We start from the raw sequence: 18,219 nt of genomic DNA on the forward strand, positions 1-18,219 counted from the left end.
AAATTTATATATTTATAAGTGACAATATTAAAGGTATAGAATAATCACAGGTTTATGGATTCAATGATATCGAAGATGTTCGAATCGATAATTTTGATAAACTTGTCAATCGAAAGAGTTAAAAAGTAAATAATAGAACGAGACAAATGTACAAAGGTATAATATACGAATTTAAAAATGTTAAAACCGCTTAAAGCTAGCTTAAAGAATGAAAGATTTATAATACACGAGAAGTTTGTAGAATAAAAAAGGAAGAAATTTAAAAAGATGTGAAATGTTTACGCATTTAAATTAATATATTTAAGAGCCTTGCTCCCCAAGTCTTTTCCTCTAAATCTTTCGGAAATTTCGGTAGCCTTAAATCAAACAATTTGAAATTTTTCAGTGTTTCGACATCAAGTTCTCGTGATCGACGAGATCCAACATTCATTACCCCTTATTGCGTGCACGAAAATACGCTCGGTTATTCGCGTTTCCGCCCCGCAATCTGTCGAATTCGTATGCCAGCTTTGTTTTCCTGCGCTTCCTGCGCTCTCTCGGGCGCACAGGGTCGACGATCCTCCTCCGGAGGATGATTATTAAGCGCGGTCGCGTTGCGTGGACCTTCGGTAAACGGCCGCGGTTCGTGCAGCAAAGTGCACTGACCGCAGATAGAAACACGTGGACGCGGGCCGCGTCCGTCGGCAGGCGGCCAGAGGGTGTGGGAAGGAGAGGTCCGGGTCGAGGGGTGGGGTGTCGGGCCCCGGAGGGGGCTGGAAGGGCCCGGTGATTTTAACCGAGGCCTTCGCGCCGCCGCGCCGCCGTGCTCGGCTCGCCGCACCGGTATCGCGGCATGGCAGGAGCGATTTTGCGAAACGCTTAACGAAGCACCGTGCCGCACCGTGCCGCGCCGCCGCTTGTTCGTTGACTCGCCGCCGTCGGTTGATTTTGTACATAAAAGATAGTAATGAGTAAGGACAAACGATACGCCTTAAACGATAACGGTACGTCGTTTCGAACGGTAAAAGACATTCTTTGACCGTTTAGAGATTGACAATGCTATAGACTATAATATTACTCGGAAATTAATCGCGAATATCTGGAAATAATGATTTGGAAAATGTAATTGAATTTACTGAAAAGTAATTAATATAAAAATAACATTTTTAGTTAAAAATCTATCTCGGATAAAAAATTAATGATATATATCTCTCGATATATATTAATTAATTAATGTTAATTTCAATAATTAATTAATATCGGATGGGAAAGTAATACTTTGAAAAATTTATTGAATAAGGGGTGAAATCATAATGGAAGAATGTGTTTTACAGAATTACGACATCAAACTATTTCAGATGTTATACAGATATACTTTTAATATTTTGAACCATATGATTACTTGTATTACATTCGACCATAATAAGCCGTGCGTGTCTCTGTCATTATATAAAACTTGAAAATAAATTAGAAGATAAATTAGGAGGGACTGATGGAAAAAAAATTTCGTTATCCGAGCGCAATGTGAACGATTCGTTGCACGCGATGAGAGCTTATCAGGACGCGCATCGGCTCGCATAAAGCCAAACATCCGCAAATCGGAATCGTACTCACGCACGCATGCGAGCACGCATAAAAAGCTTAACGGAAAACGGTATAAAACTAGCGGGAATCCACAATTCTAACCCACTCGCCTTGATTCATGCGGAAAGTCAATGGCTGTTTTGGCCCGATTTACTTCCACGAATTCGATCATGCGACGCGAAATGCATTTTTAAATCATGTGTCGATTTTTATCTTTCGATTCGATCCAATCAAATTGAGAAGAGAAGAAAACATCGTATTTTTATTAATGTCCTTTGAAAGGTTAATAATTCTTAATGAGTAAAATTATTTTTATATTCTGAGATAATAAATTTGTCCTATTTGCCAAATATAAATTATAGATTCAAATATTACTATATAGATTCAAATATAATTTATAGATTCATGATTTTATATTTTATAAAATATACATTTTAATTTTTACTTTGTTCACTAACAAAAGTATTTTATGTTTAAAATTTTCTTAAACACTCCATAACATATGTTCCTTGTATATCTCTTTTAACTTCTTTCTAACAAGCAATTTATAAATTAATAATAAATCAGTTTGTAAATTAATTATAGAATTATTCTTGTTTATTTACACTGATAGCTTAATAATTTGTCACATTTCAGTGCCTAATGATTTTAGTAATTAAACTTAACTCAAGTTTTCGACCGAAATAAATCGAATCTAAATATAACAACACATATCGTTCCGGGACATCATGTTTGTGGACGAAAATAGAAGTTCATACACGACGCGTTAAGAATTTTAATTTGGAATAGGCAGAGTTTATTATCTCCGCGACAGAAGCGTGTTACCCCTCCTTTCTCCTTCGCCCCTTTCTCCGTTGTCCTTTGTACGCCTTCCTAACCACGCTAGTTCTCTATCGCTGTGACGTAATACCGCAAGGTCTTACGGTATCTCCGGCAAACGGGCCCACATTACGTGAGTATCCGTACACGCGACCCGCATATACGTAAGTACCTGCGTAGAAGAAGATCCGCTAACCGTTGCTTCTCGCGTATCCTTCTTCAAAGCTCGTTTGAACCATTCAGGTACAGTATCATGGATTTAAAAAATATCATAAAGAGAAATAGAGATTGTGTACTTAAAAAAAAAAATTCATTTTCACAAAATTTTATTTTCTTACAAGCTAATAATTATTTCAATTTCTATATGTACTCTTTGACAAAAAACTAATTATAATACAAAGAATTAATCAAGAATATTTTAAGAGTAATGAACGACGATTAATTTACATTTGATATGATTTATATTTATAATAATGCTTAAAAGAAAACGTGAAATTTATTTCTTCTAATTTAAAATACTAAAAATATATCAATGTAAAGTAAGGTACCTAAGAAAATAATTTTAATATATAATAGCAACAGAAAGAAAAAGTATTTCTCCTACGTAATATATAATTCTGATGAAGTGCACCAGTTCTCTCTGGATCAATGGTCGCGCCGCGTCGCGCGGCGAGTTCATCGGCTGCTGTTGTTCGGCGATCGCACCGAGCGCGGCTGTCCGACAGGTGAGCGGCGCGGCACACGTACGCGCTTATACACATGTGAGATACAGTTAGAAGTACCGTTTCTGAAAATGCAACGGCTCGCGTCTCCGCGCCGGGCCTCCACCGTCCGTGCCCGGTGGAGAGGGCCCATTTCGCGCGCGGCTCCCCTCCGCGGCTCGCATCCCGGACACGGTTTCAATGCGAAACGGACACGCTTAAATCGCAGATCCATTCGAAAGGGTGTGCGATAACGGTAGCGCGATATTCGCCGAGCCGTTCGATAAAGGCGCCACGTAAAAAGATCCTCGAAGAAAACGGAGAATTGATTGTCGAAATTAAAAACTGGCATTAAGAGATTTTTTATGGCTGTTTACTCTTTCCGTCTTTGTGAATTACAAGCAAGTGCGGTAGACTTCTCTCTAAATTATCATAAAAATTATGTAATAAAAATTATCATTGTAACATAATAATTTAACAAAAATTTCAATTATAGAATTCTTCCAGCAGTATTTATCTTCAAGTAGAAAGGAATATTTCAGAATTTTGATGATCTTCGTCGAAGATGTGATGCCATCCCTCTTTGCTCTGTCGATTATTTATTAACAAAAGCTTAAACATTTAATAGGGAATCGCTACCCTCAGTGTTTAGATTGTGCCCGTCATCCGAATGCCCGAATGCCCGAAAGAAAAATGGAAAAAATACGGCAAATTATGCGCGGCAAACAAAGACAGCCAGCATCGCGCAGCCTGTCCTATCGTTTATCGGGTTTATCCGATAAGACGGGCTATCCTCCGACGAAGTCGGGCTAGTAACGCGATCGAAGGAAGGGTAGCCAAGTCGCACGGGAGTCGCACATGCGCAAGGTGCACCACCCCCGAATCGTCCGAAGGCCAGTTTACGCTAGTTCATCCATTCATTGAAGAACTTCCGGCGCGTAATTTAACCCCGTATTTCTCTCTTTCTCTTTCCAAGCTACTTCAATATTGAGTATAATTATATTTTAAATGGATATGTTGAAAAGTAATTTTAAAATAAAAAAATTTTCAATGTAAAAATGCTATATATTTTAAATATTTTATTTAATTGCGATTCATCGCAATGGACAAATAAATTACGTAAGACAATGAAATACATATTAATATATGTATATAATAATATATGTAGAAGTGCAGTAATAAATATAGAACATTAATAAAATATAAATATAATACATAAATAATAATTTCTTGTATAAAGGCATAATATAATACGAGTAATAATATTTAAGGTAATAATATATTAATTTTCATGAAAAAATTCATTATACACATGCCTGGGGTAAGATACTGTTACATCATCATTACCAACAATTTTTATTCATTTACGTTGCTATTAAGCCTTCTTATATTACTTCATCCCTCTGCTTGCTTATCTCCCTTTCGGACTATACATCACAACATAAATAATGATCTCGGCGTGAGGAAAGAGCCCTTCCACCTCGTCATAATAATTGCGCAGGGTTTGAAACTCCCCTCGCCTAGCTAGCGTAACCCGGGCGGGGTGGCGGTGGCGAGGGCTCCGGGGGCGCAACGGGGTTGCTCGGGGGCGAGTCAAGTTCCCGGATGCCATCTGGTGGTGGTCGGTGCAAGCAGGAGCCACTGGTGCCCCGTAAAGTGCATAGCGCCGAAACGAAAGGAAGGCAGGAAGAAGGGAAGGTTGAGCCCGGGACGAGAGGACCTGACAAGTCTCCTCCTCGACGAAATCTAACCCCGGGAGCGCGCGGGGTTACTCATCGCGCGCGCGATATTCGTTCACATTGCCAGCGAGGAAAAAAAGTAACGTGCCTTCCTTCGCGACGAGAGCTGCGGAGCCCTCCGCTTCCATCATCGGCGATCACGACACGGGCGAGCACGATGTGAAACCACGAGGCGCTCGAACAAAACCCCTGAGCTTGTCGTGCTTTCCCGCAGAGATTATCTTCGAAAACGTTCGAGTGCATCAGCTTATTCCTTCCGACCTCAACTTCGATGATCAAGCAGACCTGGACACTTTGACATTTGACACGAGAAAACGCTTCAAACTGACAGAAGATGGTCCCTGTTGACGATCAACGGGGATAAAGCATTCCCGAGGAAGACAACTACAATCGTATATACCGTCGATGATATCTGGACGCAACGAACGAGGAGTACGAGTGATTCGCGATGTGGGTGTCCTCGGCAGTGTGGTGAGATCGGTCCAGAATGTCAGTGATCGACGAAATCGACGAAGGGAAAGCGTATCGCGGCACGGATAGCCATCGACGACCGATGGCAGCATTTCGTCGTGAGTGTTAAAAGTTTCTTATCGCGTGCGAGGCTAGCGGTCGCGGTGGTGGCGAGATATCGACCGCAGCCGTCGAATTAATCGTCGAAGGTCGCGAGCACCGCCTCGCACACTTCGTTGTCCTTCGCTCAAGCCGATCGACGATCCGACGCTCGCCAAATCGATGATCTCAGTGAAAACCAAACTGATGACCATGATCCAACATGGATCTTCAAACATCTGCCGATTTACGGATCGCACGAAATCACGAGCTCCTTCTTTGAGCCACTATCCGTTCTCTTCGATCTTTCTCGATTCACCTTTAATAGCGTAGATCAAACGATTCCCAACTCTAGCAATTTTTGAGAAAACGTCACTCGTGTTAGTTCGTCATAGTCGTCACAAATAACCGAGCAATAAACAGCTTATGAATGAAAGTGAAGTGTAAAACTGTCTCCTCGTGCGTTCATCTTCTTTAAGTATGCCTGTCCGTAACTTACAATAGAGACTAGCCGATGCCCCATGCGCTGTACTTCGGCTACACGACTTCGCAAAAGAATGTAATCATTAAAATCGATTACAAACGTTACGTAATATAAAATCGATGTCAACACGAATACAGAATCGTTATATTTACGAACGATCGATCGCTGCCGACAGCTCGAAGTAGGCTTCAAAGTTTTTCTTTCGCGTTTCGGCGATAGTGCCTGCACTTCCTTATCCACACGGTCGGGCAGATCGAACTCGCACCGGGTCTAAGGACTACGACCGCCACGCTCCCTCGCTGTGTTTCGAGGCTGCGCGCGAGGAAACGCGTGGTTGAATCGAAGCGACCCTCTCCGAACGAGACCCACTGACCTATCGACTCGACGGGCTGCCACTCGAGGCCGTTCCAACTACCCCTCTTTCTACACTTTCTACCCTGATGTTTGTTGTTGTTGCTCTTATAGCTTTTCAGTCCAACCTACGACTTCTCGACTTCTCCCACTTTCGAATGCATCGAAAAAGTCACTCGCTTCATTCATAAGCATATAAATGACGCTTCTTCCTTTAATGTCTTAAACTAAAAACCGTTGACCAAGAGATTTTAGTGTACACGGCGATACTAAACAATCCTTTAAAAATTGCCTCTTTGATTCCTCGTCATCACTTCCCTTTTTGAGCTGACAAACCTGATCGATTGGATCCTACGAAAATGAACCGAAGCAAATGTTGGATCGCACATGGCGAAAAATCGATCAGAAACAGATGCACCGAGCTCGAGATTCTTTCCGATATCGGCGCGTTGTGTCAACGTATTGCAAAAGCGTATCGATACGAGCCAGTAATGATGATCTAAGTGAACGTAACGAAATAGATCAATATTATCAATATAAAGCAACTAGTCAACGAAAGACAACAACAGATTAAGAGTAAGAAGGAAATATCGCGCGCTTCACGAAGGAAGATGCTTTAAAGAGGTTTTCTCTTTAAACGCCGAGAGACAATGATCCCGACGAAGAGATCCAAATAAATCCCGCAATAATCCGCACATAAATATTTACGTATAGACGAGAGAGTATAATGGGATAGAAGTCCGAAGCGAGTACTCGAGTAATCTCGAAAGTGACTGACTCTATTCAAACTGACTGTCCGATTCATTCATCCTCATCTCGTCGCTGGCCTCAACGAAACGCAACAACAACGACGCTGTCTTCGACAGTCATCACACGTAGAGATGCCATAACTTGTATTAAGGTATTTTTACTGAAAGCAAACATCCGCGCGAAAAAAATGGCTGAAAGCGCAGCGAGTCCGGGCAACGTGCATGCGAACAGTCCGCAACAGCAACAGCAGCAGCCGCAACAGCAACCATCACCACAGCAGCCGCAGCCGCAGCAGCAGCAGCAACAGCAACAGCAAACGCAACAACCTCCAGATATAAGCAGTTCACAGCTAACTTCTCCACCGATCACGGGAACAGGTATGACACTGACAATGAATAAGAAGAATCGTGCGAGATTTTCTTTGATTTTAATGTCAGCAGTTCATTTTTTTTTATTATTGATAAATTGTAGAGAATCGAAAAATCAAGCAATTTTAATTTGCATTAGAAACTACAGCCATAAAGAGAAAATGCAAATTATTAAAAATAATAATAGTGTTAAAAGAATTAGAAATGTTATTTTATCATATACGCTTTTTATCAAAACGCACAAATTCAACAAATGTTGAAAGAATAAAAGAAAAGTTAAGAAACTTTTCATAATATTTTTTAGATACGTTAGCTCCGATGTATATCTATATATATTATTTCGACGATACATCTCAATTTGCAATGTTAAATTGTATTAGTTAATTTTCGATTGTGAAAGCTTAGCTCAAATCTTCACGGAAAAAGGACCAATCTTTCTCAAAGCAATCGTATCAAACATTTCGTGGGCAAACGTGCTAATCTTCTGTTACTTATATGTCGGCCAAATGTCCCGTATTTCGAGCTGTCTTCTAAAATCGTTTGTATACCGTGTGAAGAACGGCTCCACGATCGGATCCACGATCTCGCTCGCGTAATCGCGTAATCGCGTTGGCGTAACGCCGGGCCATTACTCCGCCAGCAGCACGCGAATCGCGCGGCGAGACGGAGCTGCTCTCGCGATGCGCCGGTACTCGCTCGGATGACGGGGGACGGAGTCGTGTGTCGGCTGCGGCGCGGTAGCGCGGCAACGGCGGCGGCGGCGGTGATGACGGCGGCGGTGACGGAGAAAGGAGCAGCGTGCGCAAAGAGCGAGAAGGAGAGAGCGCGAGTCGCGTTAGCGGATCTGTCGGTCGAGTAACGGAACGCCGGCGAGTACCGCTAGCACCGGCTCTGACGCGGTTACCGGACACCGTTACTTCGCCGCTGCACGAGTAGCCCCCACGTGCCTCTCTCGTCATCCTCGTCGCGCTCGTTGGAAAGTACCCTTACGGGCGAGGAGAGGGTAATTTGATGGACACGGATATACGAAAAGATGGAGGTGGCCCGATGGGAAAATTCAACGTAGTTATGCAAGGAGGCATCGAGACGTGATCTTTTTTCGCTTTAATATATTGTTCGTCTTATAATATCTTCGTCCTATAATATTTTTGGATCGCCTAGATATCGAGAATAACAGATGGAAGAGTGGTTGAAAAAGAAATGAGCTTCATATCGAAATCGACGCGATTGGAGTTTTATAATTTTTGTTAAAATAAGAATGCGACTTACGCGCGCATAAGACGTGTGAGCGTTACAATTATTAAAATTTAAATTAGTAAACTAATAATATTGATTATATGCATTCACATTTATAAGAATAATTTAGGCTGTACTCTGATATTCACTGCCAGTTGCTAAAAATCTATAATGCACGTAATGTGTGCATTGTAAAATCTATAAGCACTGACAATATAAATATCGGAATGCAGCTTCAATAATAATTAGCAGTTACGACAAAGTAACGCTGAGTTCTTCCTGTATAAATATTGTCAAATTCTTGGATATTTAAAACTTAAAATAAATAAAGTTTTATTATCTTCCTTTAAAAGCACTGCCGACGGGAAAAGCTATTACAACCATGTGAAATGTTCAATAGTTCTATATTGAGACTGGATGCAAACTATTGATTTTCTTCATATATTTTAGACTGTTATTAGAATATCATATCCGGTTTCCACTCATTTTCCATGGACTACAAAAGTAATGGTTAGCGAAAGATGGAGATATTCCTTTTAATAGATGCGGATAAAATATTATACGTATATCAGTTGCTTACAATATTCTTTATAATGCTATATTAATATATACATTTAAACAAATCCATATTTATATATTTCAAAATCTTTAGAAAATATTTCAGAAAACATTTCTAAAATTTCGAAATATGTTATATGTAATTACATTTAAGACGCTGAATATGCATACAGTTTAATGCAAACAAAATTTCCATCTATCAGACATTTAAAAGTAATCAACACTTTCTTGATAAAACTCATAAAACTATATTCGACAGTTGAATTTATATAGCATTTACCGCTACGTTTTATGTCTGAAGATCGTTTAGGCGTCTGTCTGTAGGATGTTGATGTAAATAATCGGCGTAGTGGAGTTAATATTAAAATATAACGGATAAAGAGTCGTACTACAGCGTTACATCAATATCGCCAGCCCGTCTTATATGACGCATTAGTACGTCAATAGTCGGCAACGCATTGATTTTATATGACGTAGCTGCACGTCAATGTGGTCGTTAGACGCGTGTATTTTACGTGACACAGAGATACTTCTGCCAACGCCATTTAGCGGTAGCTAAACTTTTTTTCCTCCGTCTAGATTATAGCCAGCGTTATACGATGTACAAGGAAATGAGTAGTCGGTAAAATTACAGTTAATGGTGTTGCTGAATCCGGCCAATAATAACATGTCAATAGTCGGAAAGTCTCTGACTATAATTATTACCAACAGCCTGGCAATTATCCGAAGATGATCAGGACGCGGAGAAAATTACCGTCCATTTAATCAGTGCCATCAAACGCGAGTAAACTTGCCGTTCGGCTTAACAGGCGTCATTAATCGAGATCCGCGATCGAGGAAGATCGCGATCACTTTTAAGATGACGTTTATGATGAAAGCTCGTTATCACACGCGGCGTTCGCCTAAACAATAATTAGACACATCGGAGAGCTCGAAGGAAACGTTGCGGCGGTAAGGGCGTGAATACCGGTTACCCGATGGGTAATTTTTCCTAGTATAGTCACGACGATTACAACAACAAGGTTCGCGCTACCGTTTCTCGCGCGTTAAAAGCGCCGTTTTGATCGCGCGCGCGCGCGCGCGCACGGCGCGTAAAATTACCGCGTAACGGAAAAGGCGAGCTACGAGAAAACGTGATCGCGTGCGCGAGCGCGTCCCGCAGGTCTAGGGGTTAGGAGGTCGAGCTCCTTGTCGTTTTACCGTTCGTGTCCGGGAGAACTACCCAGCGCATTCCCCGACGGAGTTGCTATTATCGTTATTATTATTGTTAGCCTCAACTGTGCACCGCATCGACCGGCTCCGTTAACATGACTGATTGCGAGAATGATGCGATTTAAACCTGGCGGTAGCACGACAGGCTCTTGTCGTTATTGTCAGATTCGGATTTTTTTGCCGTTATTATTAATATTTTTTGAAAAATAGTCGTTATCCTTTATTTTTTATCAAAAATTTTGCTCACGTGCTCTTTTTTCCAAGAAATCAATTTACGTAATACAACGTATTTTATCATTAAAAAATATAAGAATTTAATTGTAAAGACGATCTAATAAAAAATGTGTAAATGCACATTTTAAGTAAACATTTTTTTTTTAATCTGTGTAAAAGAGATATTGTTAAACATTTTTTCTTTTGCTTTTTTAATGGGAAAATACAGATTCAGATTCTAATTAATTAAAAAATTTTTAAGATGTAAAGTGCCATTTTAGAACATTTGCTGAATTAGATGAGCATCACAATTATTTAATCGCAATCAGGGAAGTTCGGAAAAAACTGTTGTCATTTGGTGTGTTCTTGAATTCTTCAATTTTTAAGTTCAACAAATCATTTCTGTATTATGTAATAAATTAGGTATTAAATCACTCTCAATCGTACTTAAATTATACGTGATAAAATTTTAATGTGCGACACAATCTTTTTTTTGTAATTTTTTTAAATATTTTAATCAATCACGTCTGTTAACCCAGCAAGTTCGTCTGTCGCGTGAGATTTGTGTCTTTAACGAGCTTAATCGGAACTTTACGTGGCAATAATATGTCCGACAGCGAAGCCCCGCATTACGTAAATCGCAAGCGACCATGGCATGGTCTCGACTTCTTCGTGTAAAATTAGTGTCAGGATCACTTTTTAGACACGTGAAAAATACATTTTTTATTATCATTTAAAACCTCGCATTTCTTTTTTGAATAACACAAAAAAATCTTAATTGCTTATTCATCTAACAAGTTACATAATAAAAAGTTTCAAACTTTTCAACTTTTTCCTCCTCAAATCAAAAGAAGAAGATATATAAAGATTTCATACATAAGCAATTTTATATTTTCTTTCTTAACTCCATTTTCGTCTGGTCCAGAAAATGAAAGCAGACGTAGAAGCTTTGGCAAAATTTGAAATTTAAGTTCTTAATAATCAAAAGTCTCGCAAGTTTTAATTCCACGTACTTAGATCTCGCAATCTTCTTAAAAAATATCACGAAACAGAAGATAATCCGCGTTTCCTTTGATTTACTCCTACCTACATCGCTGGCAGAAGCTCTCAAAGGCTTTTTTTAATTTCACCCGTCTCTGAATCGTTAAAAGGAAAATTTGCCACTGTCGAGGGCGAAGAAAACTCACCGCCACAAATACATCGTCGGGCGCGTGGCTCTTCCAGCCCTCGCCGACGGTCTTTAAGTCACAGCCCGCGCGTCCGCTCGTCCTTTTTCTTCCCCCGGAACGTTCGTTCGACGGCTATCCCCGTTCGCGCGCGTACGCGCGTTACGTGGCGCGCGCGACGGCAGTAGGCCAAGGGTTCAACGACCTGCAGCCTTGCAAGGCCGGTCGCGCGTCGGCTACGTTCGGCTCTGCGCGACTCGGCCCGACGCGACTCGACTCGACTGCCAGCGCTCGGACGGACCAATCGCGCACTCGATCACTCCGCGTGATTCTCGCGAATAGTATCGACTGCGCGTCGCGTTTGACGACTCGCCGCGAATTTATCGCCGACATTCGGCCTTACCGACGCGGCGGCCGCGGAGGAGCTGCGGGCTACGGACCCTACGGACACCACATCCGTTGCGAGAAATCTGCAAAATGGTAATACAAGGAGACTTCGTATGATGAATATCATATACGTATAGGTACATATGTATGATGATATATAAATATGATATATTATTTAATCTTCCAATGTAATATAACGATTTCAATTAAAAACAAATATTATACAATACAAAAAACTAACACGACAATGAAGTACGAATAAATTAATAAATATTTCTTTTGATTAGCAATATAAAAAAAAACTTGATATGTATAAAAATATATAACAAAAATTTTTAAAAAGTAAGTATTTCTGCCACACGGTACCTTGCGCATCGGTCAATCCGTGTATCCACGTCCAAGACAATCGAACTGAGAGAAGAAAGAGGAAACGTGTAAAACGCGGTTACGTTTATTCGCGCGGACGAACATGGACCTCGGCGGTGGAGAAGCGGAACGCAAGCGCTCGGACGAACACGTTATTCTCGCTCGCCGAACCGCGCGGCAAGCCGTTCTACTCGCGCGAGTGCGTCGAATCGGAACGACGCACCGCCGGTTGCGAGAGACGGAACTTCCGATTGCGACACAGCTCCTCGCCGACAACGATCGCTCCTCGCGAGCGCGCGCGAGAGAGACGAGATGGCGGACGATACGTCGAATCCTCGCGCGGCGCGGTTCCGCTTCGGAAAATCGCGCGGCGCGGGCGCGGCGGCCGACGCCATTCGCGAAAAACCAAAAGGCACTTCAATCGTGTCGTTAAATCTCCGTATTGCTCTCTGAAAAGAGGCAAGAGCCGCATCAGAACAAGGAGTGTCGTTAAATCTAAATAAATGTCAGAAATGGCGTGCAGTTTGTTGATATAACTAGTTTTTTACTTTTATCTTGGGCGAATTTTTGCTTTCCATTAAGCCTTGTGTCCACGATGCTAGAAATCGCTCCGAGATCTCGACGAAGAATTTATAATTAACCAATCGCATTGGTCAATTACCGAATTGTTTAAATATGATTGGTCAATTTTTTCTCCGTCCGAGATCTCGGAGCGTCATTAATTTCTAGTATCGTGGACACAAGACACAAGGCTTTAGAAAACATTTAATTATTTCAGGTTGCTTCCTCGGCAACTTTAGGCGATTATAATTGAAACAGCGTGTATTTATCTTCGCGATACATCGATTGTCACGTTTAGCGTCACTCAACTACGTTCGGGACTCATCGCCGATGAGTCCCGAACAATGCGCTCATTAATTTCTAGTGCAAACACTGCAAACGGTTCGGGTGCGTTTCTTGTAGGAACGAGGTTATGGTTATTTCGATTCGATACGGCACGTATTTTCAGTAACTTTTTGTTTGTTGGTGATCGATTGAATGTTACAATCCGCGTTCATGGATTGTTACGCGATCTTTCGCGAGAAGAACCAATTGGTACAGTGTCATCCCGATATCCTGTGCGAGCTAACAACTCCTGGCACCGGGCACGTAAACTCGACGTGGTTACGCTTCTCCCCTTCAGGCTATTTAAAAGTTCGATTATCCATTGAGAGCCAGTCAAAAATCTTGTCTAACTTTAAAGCAACGTAAGAGGAAACTAGAAATTGCGTTATTATGTTAAAATTATGCGTCTTGTTTGGTTTAACCTACACAATTATTAAATACACTAACATATAATGCCAGTAGGTACATTACATAATATCTTATTTTATCAAACCGAATAAGTAACATTTACTTCGCCAGTAAATAATTAATCTAATTAACTGTTAATTATAAGGTTAATATTTTATTATGTCAATATAATAATATAATAAATTTAAAGATACTTAAAATATGAAAATCACTTATTGCTTATAATCTCCTTTTTTATTAAAATTTCTTATAAAATCAATTTGTCTTAGACATTATTCTATTTAATAAATATCATCCTCAATTTTATGTATATTGACACTTGTATTTTGATTTCAGGTAAGACCATTGCTTTCATTCTACGCGCATGCTTGACGACCACCTTGCGGTGAGTATACTCATACTTTACCAGATAAGTGATATTATCCAGTACACGGCCTGATAAATTACATGACAAATTCAAAAATCTATAAAACAGGTTGTAAAATGAGGAATCGACGATGTGAACAGTCTACGAATGCAATGATCTCTGAATAACTTATTAACGGATTAGACGATCGGCAAATATATGAGCACCACGATGCAAAAAACTGTATCGAAAATTCAAATTATCTATAAATGAACGCAGCGATATATATGTGTAGTTAGTTAGAACTCGTAAAACAGGAGAGCGCATTATTATGCGGCTCGGAAGGGGTTAAGCAATGTGTTACGGTAGAAAAGATACGTGTCCAAGGCATAATATGTATATATATGTATATACACATATCTATATATATATATATGTTACATACACACACATACACAGTGTCGGAGCATACCCGCCGGCTTAGCCGGCGGCGTTTGAAAATAGATCGGGGAACGATAAAGTGCAGCCGTGTCGGTGAGCTATCGAGGGTTTGCGCAATAATCGCAGATAGATTTATGCTAGATGGGATCGTTGTGAAAACGATCAACTCGCAGATCGGCGAGGGTGAAGTGTGCCTAGGCTGAAATATCGGGTGATCGGCAGCTCCGATCTCTCGAGGTATCGGGACGACGTTGACTGATCTAGTCGCTCTTCTACGCAATCCAATTTTGAAATGTTTTGACGCGACTTGAAAACTTGTTCCGAAACACGCATTGCGTGCTTCGGCTTTTATTTTTTATACGTCAAAATAAAATGACGGAGTATTTTGTTATATTTTCCTCTATTAACGAGAAGTTAAAACCTCATTTTAAAGCGTCGATACCTTTTACTCTTTTTAGTACAACATACTAAGCTTTAATATAATCATTTACTTGTTATTTTGAAAAGAAAAGCAGTTAGATATATATTGTAATAATATAGCGACTGTTTTGTAAGTATAGAGTTGATTATAGGAGGAAACGTTATAGTTATTAATTATTATTAAAATTATTACAATTCGTAAGTACATCGTATAATCCTACACGAGAGTATACGCCTACTTCTTTCTTCGCACGCAAGTTGCGCAACTCATGAGAGAGCGAGAAGGGCCTGACTGACAAAAATGGACCCGCGAGCGGGTTATGGTCAGACCTGGACCCCGACCCACAGGTCCGGAAACGATTTTGGTGCCGCGGGCGGGGAAAGCGAGGCGAGACTCTAGCCTGATAGACGTTTCTCTCCCTTTGCGCGCTCTCGCGCCTTCTTCGACAGCCGAGTTTGCGCTACCGCGATAGCCACCAGCTAAGCCCCAGGTGTGCATCGACACCATAATAAAGGGTGATTGAAATGTCGCGCAAACCCGCGGCGGAATATTTATCGCTGCTTGCACAGTAGAACGCCGTTTATTAGAATCACATTTATCGAAGTCGTTCCGTGTCAGGTAAATTGGACTGCCGAGAGCGTGCGGTTGTAAATCAGTTGAGCCACCGTTTTCTAAGAATCTGTTTTTCCCAGGTGTAAATTCACCAGATAATTTGCCACGATAAAGACAGGCTTTTTTTTTACAGATTTATAGATTCTACATAGCATACATTTTATTATACATATTTCGTTTTGCATTTTTTAAATATCAGATTTATAGCTTTAAAGAGTGTTGATCCCATAATACTTTTACTCCGCACACATTATGTAGATTCGTATTTTATTTAGATCATAATTTTTTAATCTTAAAAAACAATGATACGAATAATTAACTTTACAAAATTCTCTTATCGTATAAAAATTTTAGGCAATATTATTTTATAAAACAGACATTGTATATCTTTACTTCGCGGATCTTTGATTGCATAGTCCTTACCTATCTTTACTTTTCATTTGAATCATTTTCTTTTATACAACTTCATTACACAGGACGCAAAGCGAAGTCGACGAAATAAAATTTTGTACGCGTGTATCACGAATCAGTCGTCGGCGTTTTAGCAGCTGAGAGTGACTCGGAGCGAAAAAGAAGGAGAGAGAGAGAAAGACCCAGATTTCATTTTCGTTGATGAGCTTGGCACCGGTCCAACTCGCCTAAATATATACCACCTTTTTCTCCGTCTCTTTCTCTCACCTTCTCCTTCTCGTTTTCGTCGGAAACGGATCATTCCCAGTTCGCGAAACTAGCGGAAAAGCACTACCGAGATTTATCCTAATACGAATTAAGGTAATACTGAAATGAGAAAGATTACAGAATGCGCGTAAATTTATTTTATATAACAGTATAAGAAAAAGCTCAAGAGCAAATTGCAAACGTCAAAGATTTCGAATTCAGTTTAAATTGTACATGTTTATTTGCATTGAATCTCAATTGCAAATAAATATACTAAAATGATAATGAATGGCCGCTGCCGCTTACGAAGATTTTATCAATATCAACTTTCGCTCTCTAATAGGACAAACACGAGAGACGTAGGAAAAAAAACGAAGGATCAATATTTCGAATTCACTCCGCGCTGCGCGAAAGGCGGGCGGACCCGGTTCGCGCAACGGTATTCGAGGGGACCGCTTGTCAAACGCCGCCTCGTTGTCGTAACGTAATTTACGACGGAGTCCGCCGCTGGAAATTTCACCTTACAACTCGCGCGCAGTTACAACTCGCTGCGGGTCCCGCCGAAAGAGCGCGATGAACCCAAAATGAGAAAGCAAACTGCTCGTGCAACCGCGTGCGCACGCCCGATTTCGGCGGTTACATTACGCCGTTCGCCAGTTACGAGTCGCCGGCTTACCGGAGTCGCTTTACCGAAGAAAACGCGGCGCGGCTCGCGAGACTTTCGACCTTGAGATATCGCGCGCGAGTTCGATCTGACGGCTTTTTCAACGAGCATGGTTACTGCGCTCCAATAATTCGCGAGTAGACACGGAAAATAATTCTCGCGCGAAACGAGTTCCTGTATTTCCTATATACGATTAAACTTTATACGCGGTGCGCTGCCGGTAATTCTACCGTTTGGCAGTGACAAAAGCTCGACGGAAATTGAATATTTGCTGAGAAACGTACGGAAGAAATGTTACTTTGATGAGTTCAAAATGTATGTTTACGAGAATTTAATAGGAGGCCATTGTCTGTCATAACTTTTTATTAAATAAGTCATTGCAGTGCAAAATACATCGTTCCTGTTAGTTTACCCTTCAATAGCCATCAAGTATTATTTCTTCTTATCGCTGACTTTAACTTTTATATTTACTACTTCTTGCCAATATATCGCACTCCGAGAAAAATACTATCGCAACTAAAAAATATACAATTTTTCGGAGAGGAAAAACAAATATAATTTAATTTCCCCAGGGTGCGATACGTATTTCGTAATTATTTGATAATTTTGATTCTTAGAAAGGAGTTTTATCCCAAAATCTGAATCAATCTTCCGTGCATAAACAAACGTGGTTAGTTTACTAATGCAACTAACAGAAGTCGCGTAAACGTTATCGGGCAACAACTTGGTCCCAGAGTGGAAAGTTTCCTTCGGCTCTATTCCAGCAGCATCGCGTCGCAAATTTGCGGTACTTTCACGGCGCAATTGCGCCATCGCGCAAGACGCGGGCGATTCCGCGGCTGGTTTTCGGCGGGCGGGTTCCCGACGACGAGAATGACAATGGCGTCGCAAAAGTTCTCGCACGCAGTCGGTCGGTGGTGGGTGAAGCGTACTCTAACGGTACATCCCTGCGCGCTTTCAGCGTGGTCTACCAACCTACTGTGCCTACCTACTACCTATCTACCTACCTACTTACCTACCTACATACCTACACACACATACACACACACACACACATCCTTCGCTCTTGCGGAGAGCCTAGGCCCGCATCGATCGCACGTATATGTATAACGCGTACAAGCCTATCGATCGCGTTGCCCCGACTCGCCTCGTCGCCTCGCCTTCTTCCCTCTCGCGTGGAGAAAAAGCGAAACGAAAAAAAAAATCCCTCGACCACCCCCACCTTTCTCCACCTCGATCGCAATGAAGAACACGAGATCCCGCCACCCTCGTGTGTCACGTTGCGCCTCCGTTGCATTATGTTTACACTGGGGGTATCGCAAC

The 18,219-nt window shown here is 41.1% G+C and overlaps 1 protein-coding gene across 5 annotated transcripts in view; it reads left to right on the plus strand.

Moving 5' to 3' along the window:
- Positions 1–4,452: 4,452 nt before the first annotated feature.
- Hr3 (Hormone receptor 3) overlaps positions 4,453–18,219 on the plus strand; it is an 86,643-nt gene continuing 72,876 nt past the window's right edge. For 2 of the 5 annotated variants that reach the window (XM_071704271.1, XM_071704272.1), the window contains exon 1: positions 4,453–7,333. In XM_071704271.1, coding sequence (XP_071560372.1) covers positions 7,144–7,333 — 190 coding nt within the window. In that variant the 5' untranslated portion in view covers positions 4,453–7,143. The remainder of the gene's footprint in view (positions 7,334–18,219) is intronic. The other 3 variants (XM_071704270.1, XM_071704273.1, XM_071704278.1) reach the window with 3 other exon arrangements.

The sequence above is a fragment of the Temnothorax nylanderi genome, unplaced genomic scaffold (genome assembly GCF_030848795.1).
Source record: "Temnothorax nylanderi isolate EJ_2023f unplaced genomic scaffold, tnyl_v1.0 TNYL_tig0040_pilon, whole genome shotgun sequence".
Lineage (NCBI taxonomy): Eukaryota > Metazoa > Arthropoda > Insecta > Hymenoptera > Formicidae > Temnothorax > Temnothorax nylanderi.